At 35.0% G+C, this 15,939-nt stretch overlaps 1 protein-coding gene and 3 pseudogenes across 6 annotated transcripts; all 4 read left to right on the forward strand.

Annotated features, from left to right (window-relative positions):
- Nucleotides 1-929: 929 nt before the first annotated feature.
- On the forward strand, nt 930-7,173 carry LOC146944158 (AAA-type ATPase family protein). 3 transcript variants are annotated; one of them, XM_085742540.1, is made up of 8 exons: nt 930-1,216; nt 1,312-1,699; nt 1,897-4,006; nt 4,103-4,322; nt 4,879-5,385; nt 5,490-6,033; nt 6,217-6,280; nt 6,849-7,173. In XM_085742540.1, exons 3-8 carry the CDS (start codon nt 1,919-1,921, stop codon nt 6,939-6,941), a joined length of 3,516 nt encoding a protein of 1,171 aa, XP_085598666.1. In that variant the 5' UTR covers nt 930-1,216; nt 1,312-1,699; nt 1,897-1,918; the 3' UTR covers nt 6,942-7,173. The 3 variants fall into 3 exon arrangements, with proteins under 3 accessions (XP_085598666.1, XP_085598664.1, XP_085598665.1); XM_085742538.1 differs by having other exon boundaries at nt 1,900-4,006; XM_085742539.1 differs by lacking the exon at nt 930-1,216 and having other exon boundaries at nt 1,304-1,699; nt 1,900-4,006.
- Nucleotides 7,174-8,101: 928 nt separating this feature from the next.
- On the forward strand, nt 8,102-9,247 carry LOC146944159 (fasciclin-like arabinogalactan protein 11 pseudogene; annotated as a pseudogene). Its single transcript, XR_015025854.1, has one exon. The product of XR_015025854.1 is annotated as a fasciclin-like arabinogalactan protein 11 pseudogene (transcript).
- Nucleotides 9,248-10,984: 1,737 nt separating this feature from the next.
- LOC146944160 (fasciclin-like arabinogalactan protein 11 pseudogene) lies at nt 10,985-12,181 on the forward strand (annotated as a pseudogene). The gene has a single exon (XR_015025855.1). The product of XR_015025855.1 is annotated as a fasciclin-like arabinogalactan protein 11 pseudogene (transcript).
- Nucleotides 12,182-13,443: 1,262 nt separating this feature from the next.
- Nucleotides 13,444-14,625, forward strand: LOC146944161 (fasciclin-like arabinogalactan protein 11 pseudogene; annotated as a pseudogene). Its single transcript, XR_015025856.1, has one exon. The product of XR_015025856.1 is annotated as a fasciclin-like arabinogalactan protein 11 pseudogene (transcript).
- Nucleotides 14,626-15,939: the final 1,314 nt, after the last annotated feature.

Genomic DNA, 15,939 nt, shown 5'->3' on the forward strand with positions numbered 1-15,939 from the left:
TAATGTTTCTTTCAAATGAATAATAAAATGAATCTGTCCAAAATAAAATATTATTTTCATATTTTAATTTATGTATTACACTTATGTCAACATCATTTACTTTATATTTATGTTAATCCAATTCTAAAAAATTTCAAATACTAAATATAGTATGCTCTTCAAATAGAAATTTAAACATTAGTTTATGATGTCATATGAGATTAAGATGTTACACTAAATTCAATCTCATTGATATTTTTGATATTTTTTTAAGGGTCCTGCTAACCGGTGCCCCCGGGCACTGGTTAAGCATACCATAAAAGAGAACTATTACCATAAAAGGAAAGTGTTTTTGACTTTATTATAAATTAATTACACAATTTCAATGCATTAACTACTATATAATTTCATTTTTCATGACACCGGTTAGCATTTCCCTTTTTTTAATGTATGTTTTAGACTGACCCAAGGTTTAGTCTCCACGACCCATTCTTGAAGTATATGCAACCTAAAAATTGATCACTCGACGTGGGATTCTTGCAAATCTGTAACGCCTCGACGGAGTCGATGTCCTTCAACAGTTTTTGAACCTGATCAACGAAGGGCATCGTCCGTAACAATCATTCCTTTACTTTGAAACGACTCCTCATTGACGTTGAGTAAATACCCTGCCACAACAATGCAGTGACTTGAACATCAAAATGTTTGCATATCTAACAAAACTCTACATACGGTTCGGTCTGCCTTCTTATCTCCTGGGATCAATATATATGTGAAATAATTTTTTTTTACCACTCTGTTAAACAATACTAGGTAAATAATAGATATGATTGATGAGGTATATTCAGTCAATTCAAAGATTTATATTTGAAAGGGAATAAAATATTAATTCAAAATATATAATATGCTATGTTTTAACTATATGCATGCTACTAGCATATGGACACACCGCTTTATTGGCAGTGTGTGTCCTCTGTCCCAGAATTGTGTCTCAAAACATCAACGGATCTTACAACCCCCATACCATACCCTCACCACCCTCTCTCACTCTCTCTCTAACCTCTGTTTTTTCTTTCTCTCTCTAAAAAACCAAAACCATGGTTTTTTGAACTACAACTATCATTTTCTTTCCTAAACAACAAACTCCTCGTGAACTGCATGTGAACCTTGTTCTTTAGAGATCTGGTTCCTTAATTACTACTACAAACAAACGGTGTCACCTTTTCTTATGTTTCAGGTGATTCAACTGTTTTTCTTTGCTTTTTTTCTCTCACTCTCTTTGTACCCTTTTGAAAATGTTGCTTCTTCATTAACACTCTTTCTCATTTTCAGCTTTGAGATAATGGGGTCTTCTCTTTTTCTCTTCTCTTTGCTTGTGTAGCATCAAAATTGTGTCTTGCTTGGTGGAAGTGGTAGCAGAAGCAGTGACACTCTGGTCTGGTTCATAAAGTTTGTTTTTTTGGACTTTTTTTGGTTCAATGGATTTGCTGAAGTTTTGGGAAGTGTTTTTTTTTGGAAGTTTTTGGTGATTATTAATGATTCATCATAAAGGGTGTTTTATTATTGGGCTAAATCTTGGTGTGGTGATTCTCTCTGAGTGTTAGTAATCCAGAGTTCGGCCCGTAGCTAAGTAAAATCTGACTAAAAATTGTTTCATCCAGGAATCAAACTTGTTTTTTTATGGAGTAATTGAACATGAGAGTCGCTGTTTTCTTTTTTGGTGAGTTTTAATTCTAGCCCTTGTTTTGGCGTTTCTGATGAGTAATTAATGAGTGTTCTAGATTAAGCATTTTTTGTTTGTATTTGTTTTTGTTTTAAATTTGTGTTGCCTTAATTATGAAATATTGGCACAGTTAAAGGCAAAAATGAGATATTTTCTGATTTGTTTCATTAATTTAGAAGATATTGTGGTGTCAGTAGGGTTGGTGATGTTCTGATCATGACTAGGGCTATTCGGAATAGGGTACTCAAAGATGCAAATGGTGATATTAGTGATCATATAAGAAACCACATCCATTTAACAAATTGTATTCACTTGAAGAACCATATGCATAAGAACAGTCCTATACTTGCTAATAGGTCTATTATGAGAGACCTTGTTGTGCTTCAAAGATCGCGTTCTCTTCGTGATCCTTCTGCAAGTCCTCCATCATGGCACTCTCCTTCTGTAGTTGACTTGCTTTTCAAAAGAGCCGATAATGATGGCGTGAGTCAAGGGGGAAGAAGGTCTGTAGGTAATGACAGTAGGAAGGAGGGTCGGAGATTGTCCAAAATTGGAAACTCGCCACCGTTGGTGAGTAAAGGTACATCAAGGGTTGCTCCAGGTGAGGCTAGTAGGGGTAATGATGCGGTACCTGCGGCAACTAGTGAACGAAGTAGCAGGAGTGGAATTGGGAATGGGAGGAGAATTGGGAGAGAAGAATCTGGCAGGAAGAGTAATAGGCCTGATTATTTGGAAGTTACTAGTCAAGAGCAACTTCATGAAGCTGCAAAAAGTTTGGCGGAAGATGTAGTTTCGAGGCATTCTCAATCTATAGAGAGAAAGAGTAGACAGAGGGGGAAGAATGTTCAAGATGTTGAAGCTAAGACTCTTTCTGAACAGCTGAATGATGTTCCTTTGGATAGTGATGATCTAGCGTCGTCAAACATTCATTTTCGGGCAAGGTTTCCAAGACAGGAAAAAATTATTGAGCAGGCACAAGCCAGCGCGCGCGGTCATGGAAATGGAATGAATAGGATAAAAAGGCGTAAATTCCGAAGCACAAGGAGAGCTCGGGTTGCTACAACGTCAAGAGATATTGGAGCTGAGAATGAATTGTCTGTGGCTTCCAATTCATTACCTGAGGGTTCAGCTCACCAGAAATATCACTCGGAGGAGGTGGATAATTATGCAGATGATAATGTTACCAGAGCTCCGAAAAACGGGTGTGGCATGCCTTGGAATTGGTCCAGAATTCATCATAGAGGTAAAACATTCCTTGATATTGCTGGAAGAAGTTTGTCTTGTGGTTTATCTGACTCAAGGTTAAAGAAAGGGACATCGTTAACTTCCCATGGAAGAAATATTTCTGTGATGCCTGTAGCAGCTGACGACTCTTGCTCATGTACTAACTCTGAAGCAGAAGCACTGCCTTTACTTGTTGACGCATCTGGATCTCATGGAAGCACTGAAAATGCTTGTTGGGGCCGTGGTTATTCTGGTGAACTAGGTATTTACGGTGATAATTTATTCAAGCAAGATATTGATTCTGATCTTGCTTCTGAAGCTAGATCCGGTAGCCAGCATAATAAGTTGAGACGGAATCATCATAGTAGACACCAAAGTTTAACACAAAAGTATATTCCACGAACCTTCAGAGATATGGTTGGACAGAATTTAGTGGCGCAAGCTCTTTCGAATGCAGTGTCGAGACGGAAAGTTGGATTGCTGTATGTGTTTTACGGTCCCCATGGCACCGGGAAAACTTCCTGTGCTCGCATATTTGCCAGAGCGTTGAATTGTAGTTCGTCGGAACACCCAAAACCCTGTGGTTTTTGCAATTATTGCATAGCACATGATATGGGAAAGAGTAGAAATATAAGGGAAGTTGGTCCAGTCAGTAATTTTGACTTTGAGAACATCATGGATCTACTTGACAATATGATTGTTTCTCAGCTTCCGTCACAGTACAGAGTGTTTATTTTCGATGATTGTGATACTTTGTCGGCAGATTGTTGGAATGCTATATCAAAGGTCATTGATCGAGCACCTAGACGTGTGGTTTTTATCCTTGTCAGTACTAGTCTTGATGTCTTGCCTCATATAATAATATCCAGGTGTCAAAAATTCTTTTTCCCAAAGCTTAAGGATTCCGATATCGTATATACACTGCACGGGATTGCAACCAAAGAAGGGCTAGATATTGATAAGGATGCCTTGAAACTCATTGCATCAAGGTCTGACGGATCATTGAGAGATGCTGAGATGACACTTGAACAACTTAGTTTGCTTGGGCAGAGAATTTCTGTTCCTCTTGTTCAAGAGCTGGTAAGTCGTTTATTTGTAGTCCGCTTCTTTTTTTGGTACTTCTTTCACTAGATTCTGTTGTAAATTGCTGTTAATATCGCTAAATTCTTTCTTCAGGTAGGGCTTATCTCTGACGAGAAGTTGGTCGATCTGCTTGATTTGGCATTATCTGCAGACACGGTAAACACTGTGAAGAATTTGAGAGTGATAATGGAAGCAGGTGTTGAACCATTAGCATTGATGTCACAGCTTGCTACAGTAATTACTGATATACTTGCCGGGACCTATGATTTCACTAAAGAAAGGTGCAGACGGAAGTTCTTCCGGAGACAACCACGTCAGTAAAAAAAAAACTCTTCTATAGATAGTTTACTAAATTATCAATTACTATTTGCAAACTGAGGCGACACTGAACAAAAGTAACTACAAACATTTATTGCTGTGCCATTTCAAATACTCATCATCCTTTAAACATATGCATAATGCATGCATACGTACTTACATATGTATTTATTTATGTATGTATGTATGTATATACATATATATGGAATTTCTGGTAAGTATTTTTTATACACACATGTATGAACACACTCATATACATATACATATGCAAATACATGTATATATGAGTTTAATCTTGATACACTGTCAAAGTAAAAAGTTTTTCACTGTTAATAAATCACAAACATCCATATGTGAGTTTCGAAGTAGTTATGATTAAAGTCAAACTTTTTTAATGATTTATATGGATTTTCTGATAGATATTGTCTAACCTTATATAGCTTTATATTTCTGTCGGCTTGGAGACTAGAGAGCGTTAATTTGGTTTCGTATTGATAATACATTTTTCATTAATTCCTTTCACAAATTGATGATAATGATTTCTGTCTCAGTGTCCAAAGAAGACATGGAAAAGCTTCGCCAGGCTTTGAAAACTTTATCTGAGGCGGAGAAACAGTTAAGGATATCCAATGACAAGCTAACATGGCTGACAGCTGCATTGCTTCAACTTGCTCCTGACCAGCAATATGGGTTGCCAACTTCATCTGATAATAGTTTCAACCATAGTCCATTTGCTCTAAATAATGGAAATGTGAAAAACACTGGTAATCCTGTTGAAATTCTCAACAGAACAAAGCGAATGTCAATGGATGCTAGAATGGAAAGTTCTAATGCTGGAAGTTCAGCAGATAGAAGACATAGTGTGTCTGGTTATGCTCCTCAACATACTTATTCACATTCCACCGATAAGACTAGGATCAATGAAAGGCAGACTTCGGATAGAAACCGCAAAGAAATTGAAGAGATATGGTTAGAGGTGCTAGAGAGGATTCACTATCCTGGTCTCAAAGAGTTTTTGTATAAAGCAGGCAAGCTGATCTTCATTAGTTTTGGGGCAGGTGAACATCATCATATCTTTGCTATTTTTATTTAACAATGCAATTAATAATTTTTCTAGTGATTTAGTTAAATTCTAATGGTAGTGTGATCCTTTCTTGTGCAGCTCCAACAGTGCAGCTAATGTTTAACTCTCAACTTTCCAAATCTACTGCTGAGAAGTTTACTGGTCACATCTTACAAGCATTTGAATCTGTTCTTGGGTCTTCCGTAACCATAGAAATTAGATGCGAGGCAAATAAAGATGCAGGCTCTCCTGTTCAACTTCCTCTTGTATTGCCTTCTATCAATGATGGTTCATCTCAGGTTAGAGACTTAAATGATGTTGGCACTGAAAAGAGAAGGAGTGAAATTGTAGAAGAAGAAGCTTCTCATATGGAGCACAAGAATAATGAGCAACAGGTTGATGGTCGCGCAACATATAAAAATCAAGATGGTACAAGTATGGGACAAGTGTTAGCTTCCCAAAAAGTACCGATCGTTAAGTCACATTTAGTCCGAAGAAAGCTTAGTGAGCAAAGTCAAAGTCGAAGTCTTGTAAAAAGTAAGGTATCTCTCGCTCATGTAATCCAGCAGGCAGAAGGTCAGCGAAGTGGGTGGTCAAAACGCAAAGCAGTTTCTATTGCTGAAAAGCTTGAACAAGAGAATCTGTATGTTGCTGTTCCATCCTCCTCCTCTATTTTGACATTTAGTATAGATTGTTTTAAGGGGAAATGTGGCATGTTGGGTAGTTGAGTTGAAATTTTAACAATTGATCAGGTTTTATATGATGGAATAAAACCATGTAAATGTGATAGAACTGCTAATTGATTCTAAAATTATTTATTCTGTAGGAGATTGGAGCCAAGATCAAGGAGCTTGTTATGCTGGAAAGCATCTAGAGCGACTCGTAGGAAGGTGATTTGTTTTCTTATGATTCTAAATTTGGTTGTCTATAAGCGCATAAATAGTTTGATAATTATGTTTCCAATTAGCGAATGAACTGGTTTCCCTTTTCCAGCAAGATTTGATTGAACTATAAGTCATAGATTTTTTTTATTAATATTGTAATCTTCATGAGCCATAAAATTTAATGCACAATATTAATATTACGCAACACTGAGCCAATTCTATATTAGGCTTGATTCAATCTAAATACCTTGTGCTATATCATTAAATCAACTAGAAAGGGGCATCCTTACTAATCTAATTTCATTTGGATAAAGTTGGTGATCTATTTCTAATATTCAGATTTTTAGAGCCCTAGCTAAACCAAAGTCTTGATTTTGTAAGCTATTCATAAAAGCATTCATGCCTTGAAGGCATCTCATTGTGTTCATTTTGTTCTCATTATATTTCCTAACATTCATCCTATAACATAGCTTCCCCACCTTCTGCTAAATTCTTTATGTTAAACATGATGTTGGAGTTTGTGTTGCATTATTATTATATCTATGAATATTGATGTGTTTAATTGCATTGGCAGCTGTCCCGCTTGAAAATCCGAACCCGAAAAACACGTGCATTGCTGAACCTTGTCTCATGTGGGAAATGTCTTTCCACCAAATCTCCAAGGTAGTTTTGGGAATCTTTCAAGGGTTAGGTTCATTCAATAGGCCATTTGCATTGCCTTACAGGGTCAAGTCTTTTTTCTTCTTTCTTTCATTCAATTAAATAAAAGCATGTAGTTACATGTATTATATATCAGATGAGGAAAATGTAAGAAAGTAGTTGTAGTAGTTAATTCAATTTTAGTGATAAGATATTGTATATTTTTCCTTCCTAGCAAATTATTTGATGAAATTTTCAAACTATTGATTTGAATTATTTTCATATATCAAGTCACCAGTTTAGACCATTATATCACAATCAAGCAGGTTAGCAAGTTAATCTGACGGTTTAGATCGTATGACCGCGTCAATGCGTGATTTTAGAAAATGTTCTTCTTTCTACTCCAAATAATATGAGAAATCACTACAGAATGCTTTGATTTTAGTCATTGGGTAAAAACAAGAGTTAACACTTTTTTTACACATGATTTCAGTCTGGTAAAGTTGGTGATGAGATTCATGCCATAGAAGAAATCTTACATGATGCCAAAAGAAATTCCAGTTTCTGCTAAACATTACATTTGTTATCTTCACAGTTGCACATCACCATTTTCAAGTAATACACATATATATTGGTTTTCCAAGTTGAATTCCTTATAACCTTTTTCTTGAAGCAAATGGCCTTGAGGAATATTCAAAAAAAGTAAAGAAAATACTAATCTTAATCAATACTCTCGAGTCTCTAACCAGTACAAGATAAGTGGTTATATTGATATTAATTTTTAAGTGATTAATTTATAATATAACATAACAGTATTCTATCATAATAATATAAACAATCACATCTAGCTTAAATGTGTTATTCATTGATTTGATTTAACATCTATAGACTAACCTCTATGAAAAAAGTGGTTTATTATTTGTATTAAAGTGCATCTATATCAGATCACAACCAATTTCTCATTCCTTCATTTCCAAGCAAAAATTTGTGGCCAAACTACAGCAGCCTAATCAAATCCCATTTGTGTCACCTTTATCTTGATGTAGCACCTTAATCTCCAACAAGACAGATAAAATATACCCTCATAGTACTATTACTGCTTATGTTCATGTAGCCAAAAACCTTGCACCTAATTATCACTCACTATTACCTACCATCTATAAAACCACTCTGCTACATTACACTTCCACAAACCAAACTCACAGCAATAAAATCTTAAACCTATCATTTGCATTTTTCCAAAAACAGAAAAACTATCTAGTTACTTCCAAATTCAATCACAAACAAGAAGATGAAGCAAATCATCTTCTTCACACTCTTAGTACTTTTTGCTCATGTCTTTTTTACCACTACAGCTCAATCACCTGCTGCAGCACCTAAAGCCGCAGTAAAACCTGCCCCTGCCACGCCAGCTCCAGCAACAGCACCGGCAAAACCATTAGTCCCCTCATTACCTCAATCACCCTCATCCGATTCATCTTCCGGTCAAGACATCATCAAAATCCTAAGAAAAGCTAAATCATTCAACACACTAATCCGCTTGCTCAAAACCACACAAATCATCAACCAAATTAACTCACAGCTGGTGACAACAAAAAACGGTGGTTTAACCATCCTTGCACCAGATGATGGTGCCTTTTCGCAGCTCAAAGCCGGATACTTCAATTCCCTCGGTGAACGCCAACAGAAAGAACTGATACAGTTTCATGTTCTTCCTGTTTACGTCTCGAGCTCAAATTTTGATTCGCTTAGCAACCCGGTGCTGACCCTTGCCAGTGATAGCCCTTCTGGTTATCATATGAATGTGACTGCTTATGGAAACAATGTGAATATATCAACTGGGCCTGTTAATGCTACACTCACAGGGATTGTTTATTCTGATAAGACACTTGCCATATACCATGTTGATAAGGTGCTTATCCCTTTGGACTTCTCTAAGCCTAAGGCTCTAGCTCCTGCTCCTTCTACGGCAAAGGCGCCTAAAGCTGGTAAGGATAGTTCATCTGAAGATGGTGATCAGGGAGAGACAACTAAAGCTACTTCTGGTGCCACCAATTTGATTAACCGTCAAGGAACAATGTTTGTGTCTTTTTTTGTTGGTTTAGTTGCAGCTATAACTATCTCCATTTGATGAAGACCAACACATTTGAAGGCTGTTATATTTTTTAGAATTTTTCTTGTGCTCTTTCTTTCTTGGTTTTGTTTTGTATTGTCATGGGATGGGATGGGAAGAGTGTTGTTTGAGAGCTTGTGAACTGTGAACACTTTCCTGATTTTATTCATGTAAAAGCAAAAAAACATATTGTTTTGGTAAAAGAAAGTTTACTTTACAAACTATTCTTCTTAATGAACTTCTATAATGATTATAATCAATTTAGAATAGACCTTATAGTGAAGGACTATCTCTTTGGAGGTGAAGTTCAAAAATCAATAGTTGATCCTCAAGCTGGCAGACATTTTTTGAAATGTGACACTCTCTTCCTTCTCTATAACTAGTTCGTGCTTAATTGTGCAATGGCGACATACTTGATGAAACTAATAGCCAGTTTACTTTCTAACAAGATTTTCAATTTTCATTATCAAATTTTACTTTGAATATGGATTGCTGGAATGACATCTGGTTATGATTTTTCCTTTTATTTGTCTTAGAGAGAAAATGGAAGCTAACAAGAGACTTTTCTATATACACTGAAAAACAATGCTTACATTTTTCAAAGTTTTTAGAAATATTGAATCTTTTTTGAAAATGCATTTTCAAAATCGTCCATTATGTCTTCTCTAATGTTTATTCTCGTAGTCAAGCGCTTTGAGTTAGTGAAGCGTTGTAGCAGTGTTGAAGCTCTATGTGCTATAATGTTGAGCCAAGGATGCGCCGCCTTATCTATATAAGCAGTCTACTGAGTTATGAACGAATTAGCTCCTTGGTGATGGATCGATCTATGCATTTTAAAAACTCTTATATTTTCAGCATCAAGTTAATATGTGCAAACTTTTGATGTTTTATTACATTTTATACTAAAGTTTTCTGATAAATGTAAAACGGTTGGCTTTAATTATTTCCAATCTACATTCTGATTTTTCACAATGGGCTTGAGACCGTATAGCAGAGGAAAGAAGCACACTTCCATAAACATTGAAATTTTTTTAGCAGTGAAAGTATGTCCCAAAATTAAATGGAGTTTACCATTGATTGCATACTTTGACTCTACGGAACAATGCGTCCTTTAGGGTGTGTTTGGTTGTGAGAAGAAACTGAGAAGAGAGAAATAGGCGAGAGAGAGTGTGAAGAACTAAATATCATATTTATGTTCTAAAGTTACTTTTTGCGGACTCACAATTGCCTCATAAGCTTTAAGAACATTCACTTATTTTTACGTCAATGCATTGTGTTCTTAACTTATTTTATCAGGTCGGTCTCGCAATTGAAGTATTTCTTTGGCCTAAGAACTGATCCACAAAGGAAACTCTTCCGACACATTGTTGTAATGTCACTCAACTCCAATGCAGAAAAAAATCATGACAATTTTCTTAACTGATATTAAAATTTTAGAATCCTGCACTGTGGTTGCTCTTATACAATACGGACTTAATATTTAACATTTCTAGCCTCTCTTCAATACTATTTTCTTAACTACTTACTGATCTAGGTATAATGAACATAGTCTGTGGTTAACATCTAATCTGAGAGTATGGTATCGGTAGGTCCAATGTTTGCTTCATAGTTCATCAGTCCATATCACCAAATCTTTGTCAGACAATGTCACTTAGGGTGATAAATTATAATTTGGTTATTTCCTTTTCTTATACCTTAGACAGATCAATAGCTCCTTTTCCAACCACATTTTCATATCACACACATTAAATAATTGATTGTATAACTCTATGATGTGATGAAAGCAAAATTTAAAGTTCATGCATACACCACTGTCAAATCTCTACTGTCACAACTTATTAATCAGACATATGATATGATGAAAAAGTTGGTAACTTCCCCTTTTCTTTCTACCTAAACCAAACCTTTGCATCAATTAGCATCCTCAATAAAAAGCAATCCATTCTCCCTCATTCCTCACAAAAGGTCACCAATTAAGTACTATTAAGTAGTAATCTCAAAGTGTCCTACACTACACATCAAACACTCATAGCAAGAAAATCTTACCTATCATTTATATCTTTCCAAAAACAGATAAACTAACTAGTAAGATGAAGCAAATTATCTTCTTCTCACTCCTAGTATTAACTGTTCATATCTTTTTTACCATTACTTCAGCTCAATCACCTGCTGCAGCACCTAAAGCCCCGGCAAAACCCGCCCCCGCCACACCAGCTCCTGCAACAGCACCAACCAAACCATTAGTCCCTTCATTACCTCAATCACCCTCATCTGATTCTTCGTCAGGTCAAGACATCATCAAAATCCTAAGAAAAGCTAAATCATTCAACACTCTAATCCGCTTGCTCAAAACCACACAAATCATCAACCAAATTAACTCACAGCTAGTGACAACAAAAAATGGTGGTTTAACCATCCTTGCACCTGATGATGGTGCCTTTTCCCAACTCAAAGCCGGATACTTCAACTCCCTTGGCGAACGCCAACAGAAAGAACTGATACAGTTTCACGTTCTTCCTGTTTACGTCTCGAGCTCAAATTTTGATTCGCTTAGCAACCCTGTGCTGACGCTTGCCAGTGATAGCCCTTCTGGTTATCATATGAATGTGACTGCTTATGGAAACAATGTGAATATATCAACTGGGCCTGTTAATGCTACACTCACAGGGATTGTTTATTCTGATAAGACGCTTGCTATATATCATGTTGATAAGGTGCTTATTCCTTTGGATTTCTCTAAGCCTAAGGCTCTAGCTCCTGCTCCTGCTACGGCGAAGGCGCCTAAAGCTGATAAGGATAGTTCATCTGAAGATGGTGATCAAGGAGAGACAACTAAAGCTACTTCTGGTGCAAACAATTTGATTCACCTTCAAAGCACATTACTTGTGTCCCTTTTTGTTGCTGCAGCAACCATGTTCAGTTGATGAAGACCAACACATTTGAAGGCTGTTATGTTTTTTGAAATTTTATTGTGTTCTTTACTCTCTTGGTTTTGTTTTTGTATTGTCATGGGAAGAGTGTTGTTTGAGAGCTTGTGAAGTGTGAACACACTTGCCTGATTTTTTCTTCATGTAAAAACAAAAGCATTGGTTGTTTTGGTGAAAGGAATCTGAATTATTTGAATACTTTAATATATACAGTTATATTGGCTTCTAGTAACTGGATTCACTTGCATATAAAATTAATAAAAACTCATGGGAGGGTCTTAAAATTATCGGAGATCAAATCTAAAACCTTGCGGCATTTGATATATGAGTTATCTCATTTATACGTTAATCAACACTAAGGTTTTCATATGATATTAGACTCCATTTACTCCAACATATATAAAAACCTTAAACATATTTTTGATCTTTATCTTTAACTCAAAACTCATTTTGGTCAATTATCTTTTAAAAGATTTATTTGGTCCTTTATCTTCTCAATGTTATACAAATTCATCCTTTTGCTCAATTCTTTTAATTGTGAATTGAGCTAGCCGTTAACTATATTATGTGGCACATCTGACATGCCATGTCTTCGTCTTCTTCTTCAAAATTCCTAATTTGTATTCATAAGCATGTGAAAAAACTTAGTACATATGCATCCAATCAAATCATACAATGACACCACTTTTTGGGTTAATTTCTAAAATATTTCATAAATATCTACTTGATATGTGATTTGATTGGATGAAAAAATTTTACACTCTAGGTGCATAAAAATTAATCTCATTTACTAATATTTGTCTATCGTAAAATTTCTTCATGTGTCTTAAATATAAGCAAAATATACTATACATATTTGGTAGAAATAGACTATTTTTGTATAATTGATTTTATAATAGACATTGTAGTTAGTCTTCACCAAAAATTTAAAGGTTTTGGTAAAATGTATCTTCTCTCTCATATATAATATAATGAACTTATTTATAATTGATGCGAGACTAACCACTTACACTTGAATTCTAACCACTCACACTTTAGAAGATAATTTATAGTAATTTTGATTATTTTCTTTTCTTTCTGGTTGATGGAAAATCTCACCCTCTATACAGATCAATACCCCCTTTTCCAACCATACTTTCATATATCCTTGCATCAAATAATTGATTGTATAACTCTATGATGTGATGAAAGCAAAATAATTCATGCATACACATCTTAATCTACCTGCATTCCTTTAATCATATAATAATATTACTGTCAAATCTTCTGTCTCACAATACTCAAAGAAAAATGAAAAAACTAATTAATCAAAATCAAAATTATCATATAATGTACTGGCCTAGCTTACCTTTCTTATGTCCCTGACAGTTATTATTTGCTACCTAATTGATATAAAAAATGTTGTAACATCACATTTTCTTCCTAACTAAACTAAACCTTTCACCAATGAGAATCCTCAATAAAAGCCAATCCCTTCTCCCTCATTCCTCACATAAGGACACAAATAAAGTACTATCAATCAAGTAGTAATCTCAAGTGTCCTAAACACTAATCAACATTCAACACTCTTTAAACAATGATGAAACTACAATCTCTTTTCTTTGCCTCAATTCTACAGCTACTAATTCTAATCCTCTACTATTCCACTACCACCTCAGCACAACTCTCACCAGTTCAATCTCCACAAGGCTCTACACCAGCACCAGGTTTCAACACAGTTCCCCTTGTACCAGTATCCCCAAGTGGGGCCCCCACCCCTAGTATTATCCCAAAATCACCATCCATAGACATTATCCAAATCCTCAAAAAAGCAAAAAGATTCTCAGTTCTTATCCGTCTTCTCAAAACAACTCAGTTAATAAACCAACTCAACTCACAAATAGTTACATCATCATCATCAGATTCTAGCAGTGGTGGCTTAACTCTTTTTGCACCAGAAGACAGTGCCTTTTCAAAACTCAAACCAGGTTTCCTTAATTCCCTCAGTGACAGACACAAAGTAGAACTATTACAATTCCACACACTTTCCTCATTCATCTCAATCTCGAACTTCGACACCTTAACCAACCCGGTTCAAACACAAGCTGGTGATGATGCCAAACGGTTACAACTTAATGTAACCACTTCTGGTGGTAGCCATGTTAGTATGACAACTGGCGCTGTTAACGCAACCGTTACAGGAACAGTTTACACAGACAACAAACTAGCTGTATATCAGGTTGACAAGGTTCTTGTTCCTCTTGATCTTGTGCTTCCTGCTAAAGCTCCTGCACTTGCACCTGCACCGGTTTCTAAAGGAGATTCATCTAAGCCTGATGATAGAAGCAAGTCATCATCATCAAAGGATGATGATGATGAGAATAATGACTTGCCTGCAGAAGCTTCTGGTGCTGGTTATTCAAACGTGAAGGGAATGTGGCTGGCTCTTGTTTTTGGGATGGTTTTGCTTGCTGGTGAAGCAATGCTATGAATTTGATGATTTGATTTGGTAATATTAATTTTGTTGTGCACTGTTTCAGGTCATGTGAGTCATTCATATGGATTGACATATATATTTTGGATTTTGCTTTGTTTGCATATAACAAAGGCTGAAAATGTGTTTTGAAAAGGGTTTTGTATATATTTGTCTTTTGAATTTTAATTTGATATATTAATTGATATTTGTATGAGTACATTTTTTGTCTATAATATTTCTATGTCATTTTGTTTGTGGCAGCATTTCACGTCGAGTAATGATACATTGACCACCCTATGTGGCAACTCTACATTGTACACCCTTATGCGACATTTATTTAGTGAATGAGAGAGAAATGAATTAATAAAAGAAAAGAGAAATATAAATAAAAAATGTCATTTGGAGTGGTATATGAGTGGTATGGAAAAAAAAGGTGTCAACCTATAATTTCCCTTTCACATTTGTCGATTGAAGTTTATTACTCTCTCCGTCCCAAATTATAAAATATTTTAAAATTTCACACATATTAAGAAAAGTAATTAATTTTGTATAGGAAAGATATATTATGAGTTGTTTTACAAAATTGTCTTTAATAAATAGTATGAGAAAGATAAATTAAATAAGTGAAAGAAAAGAGTAATAAATAGTTAATGATATAATAGAAAAAGTAATAGTAATGTTTCATTGGTTTTAAAATGGCTTATAATTTGGAACAATTTTTTTTGACAAAGTGACTTATAATTTGGAATGAAGAAAGTACTATTTAAGGTTTTATTTTGATTTTTTAATAAACTATCGAAGTTTGTTACTATTGAAAGGAATTGTAACAAAAAAAAAGGTATGAAAGTAATAACAAATTTAAATCAGACCCAAGTAGAGAAAAAGACAAAACAGAGTAAATCAGGTTATATTCCTAAAAAAAAAAAAAGAGTAAGTTAGGTTATTTAATTGAATTTGTTTAAATAAAATGGATTTTTAACTAGACTAGATTATCATATCAATTAGAATTTTGGAAGAGTTAAACTCATGTCTAAAAGTAAACCTATGTCAAACTAATAGCAGGGCCAACTCTGGACATAGTATGGGCTGCGACGACCTAGTGCCTAGGTTTATAGAGAGCAAATTTTAATAGAGGTGTATATAGTAAATCTTATTCTTTTATGGGGGATTTATATAGCAAGTCGCATCAAGGCCCAAACATTAGTAGAGTTTCCAACCCTAATGATATTTTTGATATACACCCCACCCCCATGCAAGTGTATTGAACCATAATATTCACTTTCAAGTGAGACATAAAAAAAACTTGGAAAATTTAAATTATGAAAATAAGGAAACTGTGATAACTCAAGTGTTCTTAATGATATGTCAAATGCATATAATATTCAAAATCATGGTGATTATTATAACAAAAGAAATCTCTCATTTTGATATTTATGATCCAAAAATTAGAAGAATCTTAATAACAATTCAAAGGATATCCTAGTTGAAAATGTACCTACTAGATAAATGAATTCTTGATTTCGCTGACAAA

Source organism: Medicago sativa, chromosome 2 (genome assembly GCF_051527215.1).
Source record: "Medicago sativa cultivar Bolivia chromosome 2, Bolivia_mono, whole genome shotgun sequence".
NCBI lineage: Eukaryota > Viridiplantae > Streptophyta > Magnoliopsida > Fabales > Fabaceae > Medicago > Medicago sativa.